At 41.6% G+C, this 25,236-nt stretch overlaps 1 protein-coding gene across 2 annotated transcripts in view; it reads right to left on the bottom strand.

The window, feature by feature from the left end:
• Positions 1–3,194: 3,194 nt before the first annotated feature.
• The window catches only part of pvrl2l (PVR cell adhesion molecule related 2 like), a 242,152-nt gene continuing 220,110 nt past the window's right edge, over positions 3,195–25,236 (bottom strand). The window contains exons 7-10 of one of the 2 annotated variants that reach the window (XM_020618477.1): positions 11,578–11,707; positions 10,173–10,230; positions 8,387–8,482; positions 3,195–7,426 (exon numbers count right to left, since the gene is read on the bottom strand). In XM_020618477.1, the coding sequence (XP_020474133.1) occupies positions 7,235–7,426; positions 8,387–8,482; positions 10,173–10,230; positions 11,578–11,707 (476 nt within the window). In that variant the 3' untranslated portion in view covers positions 3,195–7,234. The remainder of the gene's footprint in view (positions 7,427–8,386; positions 8,483–10,172; positions 10,231–11,577; positions 11,708–25,236) is intronic. The other variant, XM_020618478.1, reaches the window with a different exon arrangement.

Raw genomic sequence — 25,236 nt, 5'->3', positions numbered from 1 at the left:
TTCCTCCTCCCATTCCATGCCATTTTTCTCTCTCATCACAAATCTACCACTCACAATCGACAAGCTCATTGATTCAGCAGCCCCCTCTTGCTCAGTCTATCTCACTCTGCTAATCTCTCCACCTCTCTACCTGCTTACACTAATCCCTCTACACTGCAATTTCTTCTCTTTTGCTCACTCACGTCTCTGCTCTCAGTTGCAGACACTTTGGGCCTCTTCATTTTAGCAATTGTTCCTCTTCCTCCATCTTTCCTTAAATCTCCTCTTCACTCATAGCATTGGGAATCAGAGTACTAAGTGGTCTGGTCTCATTAGACTTTGCTCACTACAAAATACAGACTGCAATTAAATTGACAAAAAAAACCTCATTATGGTTTAATCAAAGTCATAAATTTTAATGTTTTTGTTCTTAAAATACACCAAGTTGACTGGCTGTAATACTGTATTGTTCTAAGACAGCACAGCACAGACTGTATGTCAAAAATCAGTCACCTGAAACACTTTAAAATGTATTTGGAAATTTTTTAAATGAACACCAACAGACAAACTTCAACTCATTATCTATGAATATGACCATAGAGAATGGACAGGGGGCAAAGACGGGTTTGAGATCAGTTAAAGGCTGAGCTGCTACACAAACACACTCCTACACACACAGTCTGTTTCTAGCTTTCTTAACATCTGGATAGTTGGTACATTATCTAAAGTGAATAAACAGGCTGAGGCAAAGACCAAAACACTTTGACATACTACAATTACTGTAAGAAACCCCCGAAGAAGACACACGTCAACTAACAGGAATACACCATAATTTTCAAGTGTTGGTACATGCCAATCTGAACACTGCATTCCAACCTAGCTGTCTTAATTGTTTAAGACCAGGACAAATTGTGACTCGTACCTCAAAGGTTTTCCAAATTCAAATCTGTACAACCACCTGATATTTCAGCTTTGACTGACACCTGATGTCAACGGATGGCGAACAGAAATCAGGCGATGTGCAGCTTCTCTACAGTAGCTGTGGCCTGTAGTTCCACCATCCATCTTATTCAACATGAAGGTCTGTACCTATGATTCCAATAAAACTGTCCTGATGCCTGACTCGCTCCATTCACTTTATAACTTCATCAAAAGCAGACCCCAGCAGACCCCAGGACAAACTTAATGATACAGTAAATTGGCCACAATAGTGAACAAATACTCACTGACATCTCTTCTGGTCTGGCAGGGCTGACCTGACAAGTAGAATCTACTATTTAAGCTTAAAATAAAGCGCATACCTGCTAACGCAACACAGAAATCTCAAATTCTAAGAGCCGAAGTTTTACAGACACATCGCCACAATTCATCTTTTATCTAGCAGTGCTAGTTTATAATTTGTTACCACTCCAGCATCCAACCCACATCTTCACTTACAAGCTATAATTAACATTCCAGACATTGTCTTTTCTAAAAAAGTCATCTATACATATAAATCATAAAGCTGCACCACATATTTCACAAAAACCTCAGAATTTTACTATCTGTCAGATGAATCAATGTTTTGATGCTGCTGCACAGAACTCACTGACCCTAAATCTGCTCCTCTCAGTGATATTCCAGAACATAAAAATGAAGTATAAACATGGCCCTCAAGAGCAGAGAGCAAACTCCTACAAACAATAGCTGAACCTCTTCACTGTACCAATTGGTTTTACCAACATCAGGCTGAGGTTTTCCAAATGTAAAAGGCTATATGCAGCTGTGCTACATTCAGGTGGGGGCTTTTAAAAAGCTGTACAACCATGCAACCTTTGATTAAAATGCATTTATATGCACTGCTGTATAAGGTATTGAGTTTTTGAGTATATAGATGAGAACTCTGTGTAGTATGTGTAGGTTAATGGGTTTTATGAGAAACACTGGATATTTTTCAATCCAGTCTTTAGCAGAAAGCATAGCCGACCCCGACCTTGGTCAATGCTAAGTGTTGAGTGGAAACATTGGAGAGGAGCACAGTTTCCAAAGGAATAAACTCTTATCAGGCTATGAAGGGGAGGCGGATGTTCTGTGATTGGATATGCAGTCTACATTAGGAGCAGAAATAAACAGATTGTGGAACGTGGGCAGCATTAAGGTAAATACCATCTCATCATCACAGAGTGAAGATGTCACATATTTACTGGTACAATGCAAGTGTCTCGATGTCTTGGATGTTGAAAAAAACCTGACACACTTTGGTTCCTTCATTAAAAATGATCTGATAGCTGGGTTTTCAGCTATCACCAGAAAGACGTACTTTAAATCACTGTTATATTATTAGATGGCAGCTTCGACCAGTACCTCTGTGCAGCGTGACCTTACGGCACATAACTGCCTCTAAAAGCACAAAACAAAACATCACATCACAAAACAATAAAAGATATACTGTGCAGGTTAATTAGTGGCTGGTGCATTTTTAAACTTCCAGTCTTTAAACTAATTATCCTCTGGCTCTCGCACCTTTCCTTGAGCATGTTAGCACACAGCTGCCTGCTTACACATTCAGCAGACAGAGCAGCATTAACATTCATGTGGAGTTGTGTTTGTGTCTACCTGATTAATTAATGTCAGTTCAACATTCACCCTCGTTTTACTTTGTTTTGCTCACTAACTTATGAGAAAAATCTTTAGCTAGTAAAATAAAAAGGTTATAGCTCACACATTGGTTTGATGCTCCAAAAAGTACATTTACTGTATTCAGACCAAGCTGCCATGCCAACGGCATTTCGACATTAAGTCTTTCTCAGGTACCCAAACCTGAGCTGTAAAATAAATGCTATGCTGTCTGTCTGTTTGGGGCTGGGTATGTAGGTCTATGTACTGTCTATGCTAAAAAGCTTCCTGTTGAAAACAATGTTACGGGAACAGTGAGACTGAACCGGAACAGTGGGGCAGCAAGCAAGAAAACCAAAACAATAACCTGAAACATGCTAAAAGACTCGGTGTAGGACAAGAAAATAGACTATCTGAAAACCAAAACAATAACCTGAAACATGCTAAAAGACTCGGTGTAGGACAAGAAAATAGACTATCTGAATTTAGCTATCCTTTTAAGTGATTAATAGTGTTTGGACTCACCAGGTCTGCAGGACGCTGCTCTGCTGCTCCTTCAAGTTAACTACCTTTGCTGCAGGTAAGCTGACAAAACATAACCACCAAGGTGTCTTGTTCTTTTAGTTTATATTTTATTTGACAAGACAATGATCTGTAAAACATGTAGGCCTACTATAGGTTTCCCAAAAAGCATACAAAACGAAAACTGATTTGTGACAAACAAAACAAATGAAATAAAATCAATAAACACTCACAAAAATATGATTACATCTCCAGTGTGTGCTCTTTTTTTTTTTAGCATTGCCATCATCAGTGTCAAACCCATCCAATGTTTGTGTTTTCCCCTTTCATCATCTGTTCTACTGTCATACAAGAAATGTGAGAATTGAAAAGCTAAAAATAACATAAAGAAGGCACGTCTGGCTCTGTGATGAAAAGCTGTGCTGACAATAGATGAATGAGAGAGAACGGAGAGGGATAAACACTAAAAGAAAGAGGACCAAATGAGGGAGAGGATTCAGAACAAACAGCGTTATCACTGACGTTCACAGCTTGTGTTTCTGGCATTGAACCTGTAACAAGGGAGAGTGGATATGGACCACACTACCTTGGCCAGCCACAGCTCTTGCAGAAGGGACGAACCCAGAGCCTTGATCTAACAGCTAATCTCTCTGAAATCAATGCACTTCCCACACATCAATTTCTCACTCCTGCGGCTGGACGAACACAACCTGCAAACTGAGTCTGGGTCCGTACCTCTTAGCAATTTCCGTTTCACAGCAGCATCATGACTGTATTCCTGGAGAAGTTAAGATTTTAATTCAAGATACCTCCAGTGAAGCAGCTCTGTTATATTAAACATAAGGCTCTGGGTAAAACTGAATGATCCCCCAAATGAAAGGGCAGAGCTGAAACTCATGAGTGAATGCTTGCCGAGTCACTGGTCTCTGATACAATGGGTCCCTGTGATTGTCTTTTTCCTTTCGCTCAGTCCATCAACAGTGACCCGCTGGCAAACACATTAAACGCATTAATCCACAGGAAACTAAATATTCATTCATTTTGGGAAATTAATTTACAGACAAAAGAGCAAACCATCACAATGAATTCCCCTTCATGACAGCTTTTGTTCAGGGGCAGGGCTAGAAAAGACATCTTATGTGATTGTCTCACACTGCGCCACACAAGTGAGCCAAAAAGCCACATATATGCCATGGTGGCCTGACTCTTTTTGCAAGCCTTTTTTTTGTACCCATAGGCCCATGCAGCATGCGACATGCCCTTTGATCAAAAAAAGCATCTTGGAGACAAAAAGCAGACGTACAAAGGAAAGTTTGACATTGTTGCTGTTGATGAAGTCGCTGTTTACTCTGCATCTGTCCTGAATTTCTACTGCAGAATAACAGTCTAGTATAATAACATTTTACAGTTAACCAGCCAAATTAGTCGTTATATTATGGTGAATCTAACAGAAATCCTCAAACTTACAACCTGGTTCAAAGAAAAGGCTTAAACTGTTTTTAAGTTTAAATGTGTCTTGTATGGATGGATCAGAGGTGCAGCAGTATTTCAGTTAGCGTGCAGTGAAATGGAGCTTTTCTATGACTTCTACTACAGTATCTGAACTAAACTGAACATGGACATGATTGTCATACATCAGAAAAACACTGTATGCATTCCAGCCTTGCAAAATGTGAGAGCAGTGATGTCGCCTGTCTTTTCAGTCCACTAACATTTCCTTGCTATGATGTTTTTATTCTATCAGTCTGATTTGGATCTACACGTGACTCTCCTCTTGTTCTGCCATCAACCTTTACACCTGCTGACAAACAAATCTGCATTTTACCCATCGTTTGACTATGTGTGTTTGCAGGTGATTCTAAGTGGGGCGGGCAGCTCTAGCCTGTCGTCCGACTGTCAGCACTGTAACTCAGGAAGGTTTGTGTAGCTCTGTGTCTCGAGCAAATGCTCAGGATTAAGCACCGTGCAAGGAAAGATAGCATCTCTGCGTGTATAGCACTGTGTGGCCATGAGAGACAGTGACTCCATGCTGACTGCACGTCTGGATCAACACTGAAGACAAAAACAGCTGTCATACGACAAAAAGACCCCACTCTCTCAACTTAAATTGGACTTGTGCTTAAAGTGTGTGTGACTGCGTCAAATGCATTGAAATGGAGATTAAAAAAAACAACAACACCTTTCTTCTTTTGACATTCTAAAAGGTTTTTACAAATGAGAGATTACTCTGCAAACAGCCTCGGGAAAAGTGTTTGAACAAACCACTGATCATGCCATGCACAATAATATGAACAAGGAGTAAAATCCACACCATTTTTTATATACTCAAATAAAACATTTCAGTATTAAGTGACAACCTCGGTGTACCTGTGAGAAGTAAAAGAGCAATATACACTTTGTTTTTTTATTTGCTTAATTTGACATTTAACAAACCTCCATCCCCTGTACAGAGGCACTGATAACACCTACACTTGTTTATTTTTTATGTGTACACATTTCACCAACAATATATTATTCATCAGTATTACTATTTACACTGCTTTTTCATCATTTGGTACCATCTGACATCTGCGGTATGAAGAGCAGTCTTTGATTCAGCCAGGCATAGTTGTTGCTCTTTCTTGCTTTGACAAAAGGGTAAAATGCAAAATGCATATTTTCCACATAAGTAAAATGTTCTGCATATATCAAAGTGTGTGGCCATTTTAATCTGTTAAAATGGCTGTAATGGCAGTATTTCTCTAATATATGCCGAGCATTTTCACACTCTGAAAGTACATTCCTGGTAATGTTTTCTCAGCCTTGATAGTGTGATTCATTAGAGGTGGACTGAATACAAACATTGGTGTTTTTGTATATTTGTGTGTGTGTGTGTGCGCACATGTAAGAACCCTGTGGTGTGTGCTTTGCATCTCTCCAATGCACAGCCTTACCAACTCTTACAATTAACAACAGCAAATATGAAATTATGAAATCTTAATTATGTTGCCAGGAGACTCAAAACAATGTCACCTCCTCTTCATTAGTGCTAACGAGCAGCCCGGCACTCTGACAGCTGCTGTACCCAGAGAAGGCCTTTACTGGACCACATCCTGGGCAAGAGTGGAAAAGGCTGTTTGTTTTACTGAAGTTATTGTAGGAGTCAATAAATAACTGAAATACTTTAAACATCTCAAGTGATTAATTGAAGCCACCAGATGATCAGGATTTGGACGTTCTGGGACCAAATTCAGCTGGATGTAATTCAAGCCCAAACAACCATGGAGCAAAAGTACTTTGAAAGGATTTCAAAGATGGTATTTTTTTTTATTCCTCTGCACTACAAAGCTGCAACATCAGTCTGATGTAGCCTTACTTTGAAAGGACAGGAAGTTAAAATCACTTTCCACAGCTGTAAACACAAGAGCCAAGTACTGGCAGCCCCGCACGCAGCACTAATTTTATGATTGTGTGTTCTATGCTCCTAGCACAACATGTTGCATATAATATTTCGTTCTGAATCCACTGAAGAAGCTGTTGTCCTGCTGTTTTTCTAGTGGAGTTTAGCTTTGTAAGCATCACACAAACAGGAGGCTGTGTGTTAATTAGCTGAGAGAGTGTTCTAGTGAACCTACACTGCAACACCTGTCAACCATGTAATTAACATATTGTGAAAATCCGCTTTTCACATATGATTTGCACAGCTATCTGGCTCGTCAGGTATCACATATGTGTGCATTTTAAGCTGCTTTGTAAAATGTGTTTTGTACTTTTGTACCGTTTTTGCTTTTCTTTACCAGATATTTGAAATGTAATGTGGACTAAAATACATATGACACCTCAGTTTGCAAGAGTTTAAGAAAAAAGAAACAAAATCATGTTACCCTTGTTAACATTAGTCCCACGCAGATTCACCAGAAATGAAAACACTGCTAAAAAGCTGCTTACCTGGTCAGGTAAATAAAAACTAACTGCAAAATGTCATTGTGTGCAAGTTAAAACGTTAACATTTTCAAAAGTTTAATGTGCCATAGAATGGGTTTCCAGTGTGAGAAACGTGTGCTTTCCTTTGCTTTTCATGCAAATTTAGGTGACCTGGAACTCGCCCATACGCCCACGACGTGGCGCTCTGGCTGCCCTGGTGCTCCGGCTGCCCTGGCTACACATACATGGCAGGGGACACAAAGCTCTCGCCACGAGCGATGTTAGCAGCTGGTGCCTCCTGATTGGATGAATCCAAGTCATTGCCATGGTGACCGTCAGCGGCGTGGTCTTTGAGTTCGTTGATGTTGTCGTCAAAGACAGGAGGGGCGCCGCCATTCAGGGCTCCAGTGGCCTCATCATCCAGGTTCTGCAGGGTGGAACGTAGCCAGGTTTACTGAAGTGATATTACATTTATTCATTAATAAAGTATGTACAGTAAGTCAACATGTTGTACAGAGCAGTGGCTTTTAAGGACAAAGCTCAAACAATAAAGAAAAGAAACTCCAAACCCAGCAATGCAGCAAATACGAAAACACACGCTGCAAGTGCTGTTATGCCACAGGACACTAGGTGAAGTGATGAGCTTGACTCGGACTTCTGGTGTAGCGCTGTAGTATTACTGCTGCACGTGCTTTTGTATCTGTTACATGGCCAGATTTGGAGTGTGCTTTCCAAATGCTTTGCACTTTCACTCTTGTGTGTGTGTTTTGTTCTTGGGGGCCACTGTGAAGACGACATGAAAAACAATGGGTTTCTTTCACTGTATCAGTGGTGGAAAGTAACTAAGTACATTTACTCAAATACTATACTTTATCACAATCTGAGATATCTGTACTTAACCTGAGTATTTCCTTTTTCTGTTACTTCATACTTCCAATGTTTCAGAGGCAAATATTATACTTTTTACTGCATAAAATATAATAAAACAATGCATTATAACCATTACTGATACTTGATACGTTTACTTATAACAGAACATTTTAACACTGTGGTATTACTACTTTCAGGTCCTCTGAAAGAATCTGAGTACTTCTCCCACCACTGCATCTTGCTGTACATGACCCTCATTCGCATACAAAAAAGGTTAAAAGTTTTAGGGTGACATTACACAATAACAGAATTTTACACAGGCTCAGTAATTATACTATGTACAACTAAATATTAATGGCATTTGATTAACTGGTATAAAGTAAAAACAGTGTGGCGGCCCTGAAACAGTGTGTAGCTGTCAGATATAGAGCCCAATGCAACTGAATGTGGGTCATGTGTCAGTGAGCAAAACATGCTTTGGCATCTGTGTGTCTGTGTGTGTGTGTGTTTTAGTTACCGTGACAGGCTCTGCCCCTGTGGGCTCATAGTAAACCTCTCCTGGGCTAAGAGGTGCTGTCTCTGCGGTCGTGGGAGGCCCTGATGGCTTGTTCAGCTACATGTACACGAACCGCATCGACACAGGGATGAGAAGAACACACAAAACAAGACAACAAAATGCAGCTGAGTGGATAAGAGTTCAGCTGAACTAGATAACAGAGCTGTAGTCAAACACACAGAGAAAGAAACAGACTTCCACTGACAAACACACAGCTGACTTTCTGATAGGAGAAGTAGTTTGTGATGATAATGTTAGCCAACTTTAGCTGATTAAATTAAATTTACGGATGTGAGCACGGCCGTGATTTTAAAGCAACCGACTCAAGAAATTCTTGTCAAATGATCCTGACATTATCCTGTGGACACAGTGGCTGCTGTTCTGCAAAAATCATAGTCTTGCTTTAAAGGAAAACTAGGTTGTGTGTGTGTGTTTTTGCATAGCTCTGGCAGTCGGTTCTTTCAGTTATGACAGCACTGTACACTCACTGTAATTGCTGCGATCTGGGAATGTGATTGCACTGCTAAAAATATTTGAGGCCAGGCAAGAAACACAAACAGTCAGAAATTCAGACAGGTTGTAAACAAACTGCCTGCTTGGTAACGCTTACTGTATGTGGAGGTAAAAATGCAGGCACTGGAAAGTTATTACCCACGCTGTCTGCTTTAAACACTCAACTCAGTTTACAGACTGGCTCCCTTATTCGAATGTAACCTAGCGTACTCGGTGTGCACCGCAGTTTCTCTGCCAAGTGATGGATTATTACAACATTATGGGTGAACTCACTTTTAGTTATTCCTTCAAATAAACGCAGCTAAACTGGCGGCTTGTTTGCAGCCGATGTGGTCGTCGACCTGCTTGAGTTTCCCACCTCACTGTTCCAGGATCTTTGCTGTTACTTTGGTGAGTACACTGTTAGAACAATCAGCAGAACCAATGGCCCACACTACAAAAATAAAAGCTTCCCTTTAACAAGATAACAGAGCTGTAGTCTCGAATTTGACTAAGTAAGAAAAAAAAAGCTAATTGAATTTGACCGCTGTAAGACTTGACTTACTGCACTTGAAGCAAAATGCATTTAAGTCTCAAATTTTGACTTGGTAAAATCCCAACACATGAATGAAATAAGACGTTGGTGTAGGTGTACTGCTAGAATTCTAATTACTTGGCCTTAGCACTGAAAATAGATCAACAAGTTCAAATGCTTTGGCATTTTAATTGCCTACATCTAAAAAGGCTTGCACTTGTGACTCAGCTTGAACTTTCCCTCAAAGACTAGAGGCTCAATTTATAAATGCAAATGGAGCTACAAACCTAATATGTCATCTTAATCCTGTTCCATAGATAGAGCTTTTGAAGACATGTAAACATCTGAACATCTAAACTTTCACTATTGAACCCCATTTCAAATCATTTATGGTCATTTATACATCTTTTATACATCTAATCAACATAAGATTGAAAAGTTTGAGTTTCACTACATGATGCGGTACAAGCACAACAAAATGTGATAGAATGATGGATTACAATAAGTGGAGACAGAGGCACTCTAATGGCGCTCTTTACAAACCGAGGTAATTATTTCGACACACATAAGCCAACTCAGATCTCCAATCAATAGCCATTAGCCCCATTATGACTGTCCAAATCGACTGTGTGTGTGTGTGTGTGTGTGTGTGTGTGTGTGTGTGTACAATATAATCGCAATGACAATAAAAATTGATTTGAAGCCATGTAGACCACTCACCATCTCTGTTGAGCTGCCTGCCTTCATAGGAGGAGGGGGCTTGTGCTTTGGCGGGCCCCTGATTAGACAAAAGACAGAGATAATGTGCTATTGATTGCTGCTTTGTTAAGACATTAGATTTCTCTGTATTATGCAGAGAAAAAAGCAGCTGAGAGAGCACAGAAATAATGTGCTCTGAAGACGTGCAACTGTGTCATAACTCAGTCCAGATTCTATTCAGAGCTTTGTGTGTTTGTAAGGTTTTACACTAGAAATCAGAAGAAATATTGACATGACCGTTTTTGACAGGTCTATTTTTTCCACTAAGTGGGAGAACTCGTTGCTGTCGGAAACGGATGATGACATGAACATTTGGCTGTAATTTTAAACAGCGTCACATGAAAATATAACAGCTGAGATACTAGACATAATATGTATTTGAACTCTACAGGTTTGGATGTACTATTCACTTTGTCTTTGCCTGCATCTCATGGCGCTGAAATGAAACACCCAGGAACTGGTTCCAACATCCTCCGGTGCCATTATTTCTCCATCTAACATTTATTTTCTGTTTCTAATCATGCTCTAAAAACCCAGTATCTCTATTAGTGTTGCTCATATAACAGCCTGTATCCATGTTGTAAACCCTTCAACCTGAGCCACAATGGGAAGGCATGTGGACGAGCAGCGCTGGAAATAAATCATGGCTTAAGGCTTTAAAAACATACTTCTCTGGTAATTTGTGTTCAAAACATGATGAGACCTGCCTTTGACACTGGATTACTCATCAATATTTGGCCATTTATATTCCACAGAACATACAGTACTGCACATCCTGTGACCCTGAACTTTGCAGTCATCATTACTGTCTGTTTGTAATTTTTAAAAAGCTTCATAAGTTCAGCGTGACCTTGTTGGACCGTTGCATCGCCTGTCCAGGTTGAACCCTGTCATGTGCTTGCTGTCAGCTGGGATCCAGCTCCAGCACCCCCCACAATCCTCTCAAAGATAAGCAGGAATAGCTGATGGATGCATGCACCCTTGGATCATAAAAGCATCATCAACATGTCTGCAATATAAATATGAGTCTAACTAAACACAAGTTAAGCAGAAACTGCTGTTCCGTCTCTTAAAACTGAAATTAAATCTGGAAAGGTTTAATAAATTCCTATTTACAGCTGCAGCCCAGTGGAGAACTGCAGAGCGTGAGGGGGGAACTGAGGGCTGAGCATTCTGGGAGTTAAATCTCCAAACGGCCTCATGCTGTAAAGTTCAGGTCAGGACTCGTCACTGAGCTACCTCTGCTGTGCTCCCTCATGACAAGTGATATGTTTTAATGAGCCTTAGTCCCAGAGGGGCAGATTAATTTTCCTCAGGAGGTTAAACAAATGATGAAGTACATGCAGGATTGTAAATGAAGACTTACTCTCCGTCTTCGTGGTACTTGTGGATGAAGAAGACAGCGGCCACGATGATGCCTATGATGACGAGGGCACCGAGGATGCCGCCGATAACGGCACCAGTCGGTGGGGCTGAAGTGATAACTCTTTTCTTTTCTTTGAATGGAAGAGACACACAGAAGAAAAACAGAGCAAGGAGAGTTTTATTATCTGTTCATTTAAATTTCATGTGAGTGCTTCTGGCACTTTAGTATTGCAATATTTTTTATGTGTTTTGCTTCTGATGTTTGTGTGAGAGAAAATAATTTGCGGCCATGTGAGCGAGCAGTATTTAATTACTACCTACAGCTGAGCTAAATATGCAAAACAAACAACAAACAAAAGAAAACAGTTTGATTTTAATGGGATGTGAGTAAAAGGAACCATCACAAGGCAAAGTCAAGATAAATAATCTAAAGTCATGTTTCCCATCAGTATCAGCACTGCATGTGCAACGACGACGTGGCACCAAAGCACAGTCACACAAAAATAAAGAATTCAGTACGAGTTCTTGAAAAAAGAAAGCCGCTCTGGGCTCGCCATCCTACACTAACACTTATGAATGCCATAAATCTTTGTGATGCAGTGTCACATCAGCTGAGACTCACACTGACCTCGACATCTCCCTTCAATTAAGAGCCTGTTTATGATTTCCGGAGGGCGGTGAGGCATCTCAATTGACTGTAAAAGCTTCTCATTACAGTAGTGCTTTTATTTAAAAGCAAAAGGCTGACAGCAGCTGCACACAGTGCACAACAACTTCTGCTGGTGCTTCTGTGAAGTCATTGCCTGTAACAGCAACTTTGGAGGAAACAACAGAGAGAGGGTTGAATTGATTTCACTGGCTGTGTGGTCCTTTTTCCTTACTGCTTCACCACCACTGGAGTAAAAGCACTCCACTCCTTTTCATACAGAAAGGATAAAAGAATAATTACTCCTATGATTTTCACTCATTTAGCTTTACTACATATAGTTTGCTGATGGTGTGCTCTCCACCTAAAGTGAAGCAAAACCGTGCTTCTGCTGCAGGAAAGTACTACTGTAATTACTGCACATACAGTAGCTTGAACTCTGTTAAATTACAGCTCCTGAAACATGTTAAAATGCATCTGTACAGTAAACACTGAACACCTGCACTAAGCAAGAAGACACATTCTCACTTTATTTTTTCACTTATACAAAAACTTCTTATATTTGCCAGACTTGATCATTCTCTACAGTTCATTCTGAGGCTAAAGAACCATTAAGGGACTAACAGAGGAAACATCTGGATAGAAAAATAACTAAATAAGTAAAAGAATAACAGACAAAAACAAAAATGAGGTATCAGTGTTCTCCTGAAGTAAGAGTCCCTGTATAAATTGCTCATGATTACATCTGTGGATTACTGGAAGTAGGACCAGAGTGAAGATATGAGTTGTTGACGAGGGCCAGATTGTGATGGTCAGACGACTGGGTCAGAGCATGGAGTGTTCACTACCTACTGTGCTAAGAGTGGCCTAAGGAAGGACAAACAGTGCATCTGTGACAGGGTCATGGGGGCGCAAGGCTCCCTGATGCATGTGGGGAGTGAAGGCTAGCCCGTGCTGTCTGATCCCAGCACACATTGCTGGAAAACTTAATACTGGTTCTGATAGAAAGGTGTCAGAACATGCAACGCATCACAGTTTATTGTGTTTGGGGCTGTGTAGCTGCAGACCATTCAGGGCGCCCATCCTGACCCCTGTCCACCACCCAAAGCACCGAACAACAGGCATGTGAGCACCACGGGGCAGCAGAAGGAGGTGGCCTGGTCTAAGGAATCACGTTTTCTTTTACATGATGTGGACAGCTGGGTGCGAGTGTGACACTTGCCTGGAGAAGAGATGGCACCAGGATGCATGAGGGGAGGAAGGTGATGCTCTGAGCAACATTCTTCTGGAAAACCCTAGGTCCTGCCGTTCATGTGTATGCGACTCTGACATGCACTGGCTGCTGTTTCAAAACATTGTTGCAGACCAAGTGCACCTCTTTATGGAAAAGGGATCCCTGATGGCAGTGGCCTCTTTCAGCAGGATAATGCTCCCTGCCACACTGCAATGATTGTTCAGGCACGGCTTGAGGAGCAAAACACTGAGTTCAAGGTGTGGACTTGGCCTCAGGATTCAAAGGATCTGCTGCTATCTTCTTGGTGTCAGATACCTGAGGTCAGCTTCAGAGCTTTTGTGGACTCCATGCCTGGATAGGTCAAATCTTTCTTAACAGCACGAGGGGGCTATACAATATTAGGCAGGTGGTTATAATGTTATGTCTGATTATATGTTCTGAGAATGTCTCAGATCACATTAACTGACTGCATTTCCTTCTCCTTGCCAGCAGGTGGCGGTCTGTTCCAAGCTTACACAGTCCTCAAGGAGAGAAAGAGCTAGTGGTTGTCAATAGACGGATGAGGTGAACATGGAGATTTGCTGAGGGAGGCTCAGTAAGGCTATCTTTGCATATTTATGCTTGGGTTAATCCGCTGGGAAAGGACTGGCTAGTGTGTGAGTGTGAGGTTAGTTATCACGTCTGCCACAGTGGTCACAGACAGAAGAGGGAGCAAGTCTCAGATATGCAGGATCACAAACAAAGTGATGAAGGAGGGAAGGGAATGAACAGGAACATGAAGGAAAAGAGAAGGGTAAAACAAAAGAAAATAAAGGAAAGAAGATAAGAGAAAAACATTGAGATGGGGAAGAGGAGGGAGGATGGCGAGATGGATGAAGTAGGAAAGAAGGAATGATGAGTCAAAGACATAGCATGTTGCTGAGGATGAGGAGGTGTGCAGAGTAAGAGGACAAATACATAATGATGGCAAAGCAGAAACATGTGGAAGAAGAAGGGAGAGAAAGGAGGACACACACACACACACACACACAAAGCATGTCAAGTGACGCAGTTCTTCGTCCCTCCATGTCTGTGTGAACATACTGAAAGCTCATTTGTTGTGTGACATGGTGTTATCAAAATTCGCACTGGTGATGTCTGCCAGTGATGTTCCCAGTCAGTAACAAGCTGCCTTTTCTACAAACAATGAGTCAAGGCCACGCAGTCGACATGGGACGTAGAGGGAGGGATTCGCTACAGGCACAGAAACCTGACTTGCCAAAAAACGAAGGTGAAAAGCAGGGTGCACCACAGAAGACCAGGGACGACAGATTAAAGGAAGAAGTGATTTTCTCTGAAGGGAAATGCAACAAGTGGTGTTAATAATTTCTCAAAGAACACACTCACACCTTTCATACTCATTACATCCTTGAACAGACAGAAAGCATCGAGCATTTTCCTCATCAAACACGTCTGTTCTTTTCGCTGCAGGCAACCCAGAGGTGTTAAACACCGCGCTGCAACAATTACATCTTTCCATCCACCTGCTTCTACTCTATAAGCAGGTTGAATTAAGGCAGGAAAAGACTGAATGCAAACAGCAGAAATGCTTGAATAAATCTAACTCAGGAACGTTTTTAGCTGTTGGAAAAGTTACTGAGAATGTGCTCTACTTTTTCTTAAGTTTATTAATAACAAAAACTAGTGAAGGAGCATCAAAGAACCTCAGGCTGCTCCTGGTGTGCAAGCCAAGATTACACAGTGCACAGGGTCGGAGTATGTAGAGCAGAACAGACACTGAGAGCACAGTCTGATTTAGTGGGTGCTCAGTTTGCAATCTGCTGTAGTGATTCTTCCTGTTTTGTTGATATGGCTATTGCCAGCAGGTTTAATGAATACAGATTTATTTGGCTTTTTGTCAAATAAGAAAGCTGATGGAAAACACGGGGAAGCACTGCAACCTGATGATAGTGAAAACATGGGGTTTAACAGGACGATGCTTCACTTCCAAGTCAAATCCAGCTGAGTTTACTCCATTTGTGGATGAAGTTTGCATGCAAGTCGTGTAGAGTTTGCCAAAATGTAGGCACAACAGAAGTCTTCTTTCTTTCTCAAGACACTAAGGATGCAGCAAAATATTGTGACCTAATGTTAATCGGAGTTACAGTATTATATCACTAGTACTTACATCCTTATTGGGCAACACTACATCACTGCCTTGGCAACACACGATGTACGGTTGACACTTTCATGCCAGAGCAGAACGAGCACTGCCAGTGTTTTTATTAACCACAATCTTTCTAGAATCCTCTCGTGTGCAGATACTGTAATAAGCAAGAAGTTTAAAAACATAAAATGATCCAAAATTGCAGAATCATCTGACTGATGTTTCTCTCTGACAAACAGTGCTTTTTCAGTTCTGTCCTTCTCATGCAAAGTCACACATTCAAACTTGTGTCAACAATTTGGAAACGAGCACATCTGTGACTCTATTCTGCTTTTAGCTTCAGGTCAGACTTTGTTAAAGTGTAGAGTGACCAAATGAGGAGCAGAGCAATGAGAAGTGTCCTCATCCATGTATGTATGAGCTCCATGACGGAGCCCACGATTCTCGGCTATTCTGTTAGCTCTCTGCAACTTTTCAAATCTCCCATGTGCAGGCTGCACCGAGTCAACACAACCACCATGACCATTCCTGTTTGTCCAGGGCTCAACACATTCTCATCTTTTGCTAAACACATGCAAACACTGAAGAACAGCGTCTTTCACTTTCATCCACTTCCGTCCATCTTTATAACATGTGGCTCAATTTCCGAGTCAGCACCGGCTCCTGCTGGAGTTGTAGTTTCCTTATATGAATTATCAAACATTTATTACTGTTGAATCAATAGCCAAGGCTTCATGCTGTAGTGTTGCTTTTTAGATCTAAAAACGAGTGCGTGGGATTTTGCTGGCGTACACAGGCATGCTACAGCAGACCTTCACTCCTGCTTAGCTCAATCCATTTCTGTCCATTTCCCCTTCCATCGCCTGGAAGCAAAACACCTAAATCTGCAGATTTAATGCTATTATCTATGTGACACTCAAGTGGTGAGAAATCGCTACCGTAGCACATGCAATTTAAATGAAATTGAACAACAACCTTTGTCTAAAGTGTTCCATTGCTCTCTCATAACCAGCGCACCAGTGTGTGGGAGGCATTAACCATCAGAGAAAATGTCCGTGGCCTGCACTTAACTATCTCTCCCTGCTACACAACATGGATTGAAACATGCATTTGTCAAAAAAAAACCCCTCACATATTCATGCACCAAGCACAACAAGCACTCTACTAAAAGGTTTCTTGTGATGTTAGGCTTTTTAAACATATTGCTACTGTTCGCATGGAAGCAATAATTATTGTTTTAACAAAAGTATTTGTTTTCTATTGAGATTAATGTCTTAGAATAAAAATACAGTGTAGCTTCAAATTTGGGTTTTGATTTCGAACTGGCCTGGCATGATTAACAGGTCACTGCACAGACTTTGTATTAAAAACCATGCAATTAGACAAAGAGCGTCACTTAACTGGCTTCCTAGCATCTGATACGATAGTGTGAACTCATGAGTCAAACCCAGCGCTATCAGCATGCATGTGAAAAAAGCAAATGAGACAAACAAACATGATTTCCAATTCTAATTGTCAAGTAGAGTGAAATGATTTAGATGGTAGATCTCGAGAAGTGAGGCTCTAACTAATATTTAAGACCTTCACATTTAGGTTTTGGTACATTTGGACTAACGTCTCCAGAAATCTGGGAAAGTTAAAACCCGAGAGTCGTTTAGAAAATGGCAAGGACACAGTGGGCTGTAATCACGACAATAACCACTGAAATGATACCAGGGAGAACTGAAGACTGAGGCTGGTGTTGTTGTTCACTCATCCATAAAAAGGCAATTTGAGAAGCGAGCATTTTTAAACTCACAGCTGATTGAACGGCTGCCTCAGACAATGTTGTTTTTGACAAAAATTTCTCCAGACGCCCATGAGCTTAAGCAGAAGTTCTGAAATAAACCACTGTGCCTGAAATGTAATGTGACACAAGATGCTGTGATGCAATATGACAGCATATGAATGAGCTTTACTGTCAGATTCAGCTCCTGAAATGTATTGCAATGCTTCGCTCTCTCACAGACACACAAAACAGACACACATAGCTCTTTACATTCTGCCTGTTTCTCTCCCTGAACGCCACACTCACGTATGGTTAGTCAATTTATAAATAGTAGCTTCAGTGTTGGAGGGAAGCAGGAGGGAAGATGAGAAAAGAAAAGAGGAAAGAGGAAGGGAGGAACGAAGAAGAGGGGAGTGTGAAGGTGAAGCAGGGAGGGAGGAGGGGGAACTGGAGTATGGGTGGCATTGCGGAGGAGGGAGGGATGAGGAGCGATAAACAAAGCAGGGAAGGTAGCTAGGAAGAAGGATGGGAGGGGAAGGAGGAGGTGATGGGAGTGTTAGCGGCCTGCAGAAAAATGAGGAGGAGACTGTAAAGGTCTAAAGACTCCTGAGGGAGGCCGTGAGTGACACTGGCACAACAACCGCCTCTCTGTCTCACTCTCAGCTCCTCACAGTCCCTCTTTGATTTCACTGCACTTTCTTCCCAGGATTTTTCACTCTCTCTATAACCTTCCTTATATTTTGCTGCATTCAAACCTCTGCCTCTCTCCTCCCTCTCCCTCTCCCTCAGCCCATCATCAGACTACTGCACTCTGTACTTCTGTACGCCTCCAGTTAAGACACTCTCTCAATCACTTTAGTTTTTTCTTCTTCACAGCCGCTCTGTCGCCTTCTATCGCACACTGTTGCTCACTGGGTCTCTCTGCTGCTGTGCCAATGTGAGAAATGCTTCAGTTGCTTTGTGCTTCCTTTACAAAAACACCTATTTTTCCAGTGCCCCTCCCAACTCTGACTCACAAACAGGAACATTACTGTACCCTCACGCATTTACTGATGCTGAAAAGACACATTGACAAACACACAGAGAAAACACAAATCCATAAATACAGTGAGCAGCGTGCAACCACCAAGCACTAAAAAGACTACTAAAACTGAGTGCAGAGAAATTACTGCAATCAGTGAGCAATTATGATGAATAAAAAAGGAATGATATAAACTTAAAGGCTAAAAGCTCCTTTATTGCTTCCAGTAAGGCACTTCAGAAAAGACGTACGAGAGCTGAGTAAAGAGGGAAAAGAGAAGAAGAGAAAGGAAAAGGTGAGTGAACACAGATTCATCTCTGTGAAGATCAGCACAGTGAAGCTGGTGTTTTTGCTTTGCAAAACCTCTTCATTGCACAGTACAAGTCCCCTGCAGTGAAAATCTTACTTTTGGATGTTAAACATGCAATTTTTGCTCCAATGTTACTACATCAAACAGGAAAAAAACTGAATAAAACATTTTGCCAGTAGCCTTAGATGACATTACTTTTCAAACCAATCCATCTGCAGGATGCATTTCCCAAAGTCTTAATATCAACAATCATGGACAAAAATATTATATGATGCCTGCAAACACAGCCACCTCTTTCCATATGTATCCAAATAAACCCCAGGTAAAGTTTGCTGCTGAGGGAAAACAATAATCATGAATTTAAGAACTTAACACATGACACAACTGGACTTGATTCTAGATGGTAAATGAACTGTACTTTTATAGCGCATTTTTCACAGTCTGTTGCACTGGCCAAAGCGCTTTACAGGAGATCATACACCATTCACCCATTCACACACCGATGACGACGGCGCTAGTCAAGCCACTGGGAGCAATTTGGGGTTCAGTGTCTTGCTCAGGGACACTTAGTCATGCAGGGAGACCGGGAGTCAAACCACCAACTTGCTGGTCAAAAGACGACTGCCCTACCTCATGAGCCACAGCCACCTTCAGATGAGAAGTGATTGCACAGACGACAGCTGTGACCCTACACACCTGTAGCAGGTTTGCACTGATCCGAATCGATGGACCAGTTTGTAAACTGGGCCCGTTTTCCACTTTGGGAGCCACCCCCAGAATCTGATTGGCCACCACTGCCAGAATCAAAATGTGGTACTTCTCAGTATCAACAATTGAAAAATGAAAAACAATGACAAATTGTTGCCTTAAACACAACTACCATTTTTCTGGTACTTTATAGTTATTAAATAAACATATTAATAAAATATTTTAATATCATGTGTGCAACATGATATTTGCATTAATTTCTCCTGTTGTGTTGCTGTGCTCGGCCTCAGTATGGGGGAACCACTGTGCAGCAGTGATGTCCCCGGCACGGGAAAAATAAGGAGCACAGCCAAAGTTAGCTAAAGAACACACTGTTCTCATTTTTACACAAAGTAAACTATTGGTTTCTTAATAATGTATAGTTTATTTCTTTTCTTTTGCTTTTTACATCTTTCAAATGTGCCACCCCTCTCTGAGCCTGCGCCCTGTCCTGACCACATCTTCAAATGTTCTAGAGCTGCCCCTGCTTTGAGTCTGTTCCTTTACACACAGACAAGAAGCCAAATGAACCAAAATGCCTCACTACAGGTCACATGTTCCTTCAGCTCACCGGTTAAATGACTCTGTGGCAGGAACAAGAACCTAAACACACGAAGAAGATCCATGTCCTAGACTGGTGAATATTCCTGTGAAAAAAATTTACTCTAAAACATGGAGAAACTGCACAATTGGCATTTACTGTTAACTGTGGTAATTATCTGGGCAATATACCAAACGAAACTGTGCCAGCAGCAACATGCAGGAGCCACTTATCTCCTTAGACAGAGCACTTAGCGCTTAGACCGAGGTCGGATCACAACAAACTGCCCCAGACTCCTTCTGGGACTGGGTCGAGACCACATCCAGTAAGGGGTCTCAGTGTGGCTGCTTTGGTCTGCACCCGAGCACCGTGTTCAGTCCTGCCCAGCTGAACTACACCAAGGGAAAGACACAGATCAATTCAGCTGGAACAAGGCAGGTGTGAAAACGCCCGTAGGCTCAACCAATCTCAGCTCCAATGACATAACTTCAGACAGGTTATGAGGCTGTACACAGCTCCCTGTGCAGCCACGCACAGAGCACATACAGCTCATTCCACACACAGCAGAACTCCCTAAAACATGTAAAGACTCTTTGATAGGTAACATGTAAAATTCCCCTTTAGCATTACATACTGTATGGACTGATGCAATACACCATTCATTTTGATGTAGGTGCCCTAAAGCAGGCGTAGTTTCACTTCTGTGTGCCAGTGATGTCGGAGTGTGCACCCTGTGCTGGGTGGGCTTACAGATCCAATAGAGAGGGGGCAGTGGACCTCTGCTTTTCAGCTTCTCTTTAAACAGGATGAGATTTACGCTGAGGAGGAGTAGAGCCAGCAAAGTCATATTATACTTTTTTGTGTGAGGATAAAAAGTCCCAAACACTCTTCAGCATTTGGTTTTAATTTTAGGTGTTTCAAGAATTCCACTTTATTTATATTAGTGCAGCTTCTTCCCTTCTACTTTATTTGCTACACTAACTCCTAGAGGAACAGCACTACAGGAAAATACCACCCAACTTTTTAAATAGAAGAAGTTAAAAAAAACTCTCACAGTTTGAAGCAGCTGCTGGCTTTGCAGACATTGTTTCTAGGTCTATTGTGTGCTTGCCGGTGGGCGCTTTTGTCTGGAGAAAAAGCAAAATGTGGAGGACAGGAAGTTTGATCGGTCGCAGCAGCACAAAGTACAAAAGAGTTTTTTAACAAATTGCTTTAATGATCTAAAACATCGATGTTAAATGTCAGGATGTTGGGATCAGTCCTTAGCTAAAGTGGCATTGATCGATCTACAGACAAACCCTCCATGGCTCACTGAAGATATTCTGAATGAGTGTGCAATTATAAGGTTGAGATTTTTTAGTTAAATGTTTGAAGCCTTTTTAAAATAAAAGAAAATGAGGCTGAAAGAAAGATGAGGATTAGAAATTACTTCCTTATCAGATGATGAATTGGCTGATGCAAACAAGTGGGAAAGAGGAAGAAATCAATTCAATGCAGTTCCATCACAGCACACGTAGCCTTCTGATGCTATACATGAGCCACTCAACCTGCGGCTCTTACAGTAGGTGACTGTTCCAAACAAACCGCACACGCAGGAACACACGGGAGCCTGTGTGTACCACCGATGGTGAAGCAGGTCTGATGGGATCTTTATAACCCCATTGCAAAGTGTAGCTCACACACACACATGCTTGCGCTTGCACACAAGCTCAAGCGCAGCATGACCTTTTTGAATAAATCTGCCTATCAGTGCTCTCAGTGCTCGTGTGACTTAAACAGACTGTATCTTTGGATATGTGACACTTCACAACCTTATCTGAAGCCAAAGATCCCCTCTCATTTTCTGACAGCTCTGTGTGTGCGTGCTGTTTGTCCTTTCTCCCCATATGTCTCTACCCACTTAACAGATTAAAAAACACACATATGAACACTCTCACTCTGTCGCACACTCAGACGCATTCTGTCGCTTGACTCCCTAAATAACATCGAGTGTGTGGGGTTGAGTGAAATGGCATTGCTCTCAAAATAACCCAAAGCAAATGAATTTATCTCAGAGACAGACAACCTCCAAACCATCCAGGATCAAACTAGGTCATCGTCAGAGACAGGGAGAGACAGCCTGGAGGAGGAAACACAAATGAGTAGGGAGACAACAGTGACGTAAAGAGAGAGAGGAAGAAGAAGAAGAGAAGAAAGATGTGAGGACCCCAACCCCAACTTATCTCCTCTCCTCAGCTCCCCTGTGCCGTCCTCTCTCTTTGTCTAAACACACTGAAGCTGACATTTAAAGTTGTCCCCTCTCTTAAAAGAACTGACGCCTACCTAAATCAAATTATGTGAAATCTTGTAGAGGAGGGGAGCAAAGCAAGGTGCATCAAAGGAGCTTTTTCAAGAGGACTGAGAGCTGAGGACATGCTTAGTCTGGAGTGGAAATGTGCTGTTTAAAACTACAACAGCGTGAGCTGGTTCTTTGTGTTGGCCACGGCGTCACTACAGTACATGATCAAAACTCGCAATGGGAACATTTTTAAGGTCTTGATGCTGCTGCTCATACAACCTGCAGTAAAGTGTCGCAGGCAGATCAAGCTGCACGGGGCCCTGGGGTTGCAGCGAGCTGTGGGCCCCTCTCGCTCCTCACATGCACTAGACTATACTTGGCATATTCATTATATTCAGCCAGTAGCCCCAGAGACCTGCCAGTGTTTCTCTGATGGAATAACTCCTAGCCCTGGTTTGCCAAGGGTCAATTAGCCTGTGGTGCTTTAATTAAATGCAAATATATTTGCGAATAAGTACCTTTTGACACATAATCAGCTGAAATAATAAAGGTCTTGCTGAGATTTTATACCTTTACTCTGGCTCACAGATATTGCAGGACCTGATTTAGCTGTAACAGTTACTTTAATTAGTGCTTAAGCCATTGCTACTTTCCTGATTAATCAAATCATTATATCGTTTATAAAATAATGGAAAATAGTTAAAAACACCAGTTATGACCTCAGAGTCCACTTCTTCTTTTATTCACTCAGAAGCCTAAAACCTGATCATATTCAATTTACTAGCATATAAAGCATTAAATTCTCACATTTGACTTTTTTGGCACTTTTTCTTGAAAAATTAATTGTTTTTAGTTTCTAATAGATCTGTCTGTATTTTCTGTGTCCATTAATCCTTATGTTCATTTAAACTTTTTGCACAGTAGTAGGATTTTTGGCAGGTCCAACGCAGCAAGAGCTGCCAAAAAGAAGGCTGCTTTTTAAAACTACAGTGAACATAAAGTTTTATAGCACTGCTGTGGAGCTCTACAATGTAACTTATCACAACTTCTATTATAATAAATAACTGAATTAATAATGTCCCAGAGTCTGTTACTTACTGGAAAACGCAGGATTCATTGATCCCATGTAGATGTGATATTTGTAAAGGTTTGTCCAGTTGTGTTTCTGATACAGAAAAGTCACCTGGCACCTTGTTGTATTTTGTTCACTATTTCAGCATCTTATTTTTCTTCTAACTTAGTTTTTAGCTGTGATGGTGTTATAGACTGAAAGAGTAGCAGGGGGCTATGTCAGTAATGTTTTTAAAAAAGTTTTAACAGATTTTAGAAGCACGTTAGGGAGTAGCAGCTTGTATTTTGATTTTTATTTAGTATTTATAAGAACTGCAGCCAGTTTTTGTTCATTTCGAAGACAGTCTTCACACCTACAGCTGCGATTGCGCCTGAGGTTGTCCGAGGTGGGCAGATCTCTGAATTTCTCCTAACAAGATTTCTTGCATTTTTTTTACACTAAGGACGTTTTCCTTTGTTGCCATAGAGAGCTGAGGCTAAATCTGGAACAATGGCTCTTATAAGACATTTGTTTGGACAAAAAATGGAAAAAAGGGTAAAAATTGGATAAAGAAAATTGCCAATACAAAAACCAGGGTAAAACTCAGAGTATAAAAACACCACGTGAAGCATTAAGTAGCTGGACCATTTATTGCTAAATTACATTACACAGAATTACGCCTACATTTTAGATGCACTCTCTAAACTGCCCCTGCTGCACAGCCCAGTGTGATGACAAAACATAATGGTCTTGCATCTGTAAAGCAAAGACAGAAAAAGAATCCAAAAGCACTAATATTGTGTAACAGTGGTCAGATATTATGGCCTTGAAATGAAACTTCTTTTCAATGTAAAGCTGATCATCAAGAGTTCAGACCAGAGTTACACTAAATATCTGACGCTGCATTTGTCACTTTCATATTCAACCACTCCTCTTCAGCTTTTCACTCTGGCTGGAGTGAGAAAAACCTCTGGAGTCAATTTGGCTCTTGTTACCACCTGGCTGAGCGGCACAGTGCAGAGGTTAAGCGACTGGGGTAAAACCTGCACCAAATTGGGCGAATGCAAAAGTGGGCTGTAATATTTGAAGGACTTGGGGTACGCTCAATTTCAGCTTCGCCAGAAACTTGGAATGGCCTTGAGAGTGGAGGAGAGATCAGTTATATCACATGCTTCGTGGGTTATTTCAAGCATTTGGAATATATTCAAGTGCTATTTTGCTCAGGTCTGGAGCCTTGGGAGCACATTTAATATTCACCCTACTTCACGCTCAGTTCACTTACTTCAGCACACATGCACACGCACACACACACACAAACGCCACATATCACTTCAAGCCACTTCAAACACACTTCATGCTACAACTTCAAGTCCCGCAGGCCCAAATCGGGGTCATATTCCCCTGGCAGCCAATCATCACGCCCATGATTGTGAGGATGCGACTGTGTGTGTGTGTGCGCGTCCTTATCACTGGGGCTCAGATCATGTTTACATGCATCTCTGTGCGCATGTGTCACAGAGAGAGAGAAAATAAGAGAACCAATCATTGAGAGCCAATCATCCGTCATTCACACAGCTATTTGGACACCTGGGTGCCCGCTAACGCCATGGCAACAGCAGGTGTCTGTTACCAGGAAACTGTGCATAAGCAATGAGCTCAGGGTGCAACAGGAGCAGGCAGGCGTTGTGGGAGAAGCAGAGGTCAAGAGCGGCGCACATGCACTCACACAGTGGAGAGGATGGAAGGTCAAATGTGCAGGCAGGTGGCAGGTGGAGGCCTGGTGACTCAAATGAGTCTGTGCACAACAAGCACACGCACAAACTACACACACATTAGGATGCACAAACAGGCAGCGCCCTAAAAGCCCACTAAACACACACATTAATGCAGACGCCTGAGCAGAAAAATGACAAAACAC

The sequence above is a fragment of the Monopterus albus genome, unplaced genomic scaffold, assembly GCF_001952655.1.
Source record: "Monopterus albus unplaced genomic scaffold, M_albus_1.0 scaffold206.1, whole genome shotgun sequence".
NCBI lineage: Eukaryota > Metazoa > Chordata > Actinopteri > Synbranchiformes > Synbranchidae > Monopterus > Monopterus albus.
This window is presented reverse-complemented; position numbering and strand designations above follow the sequence as displayed.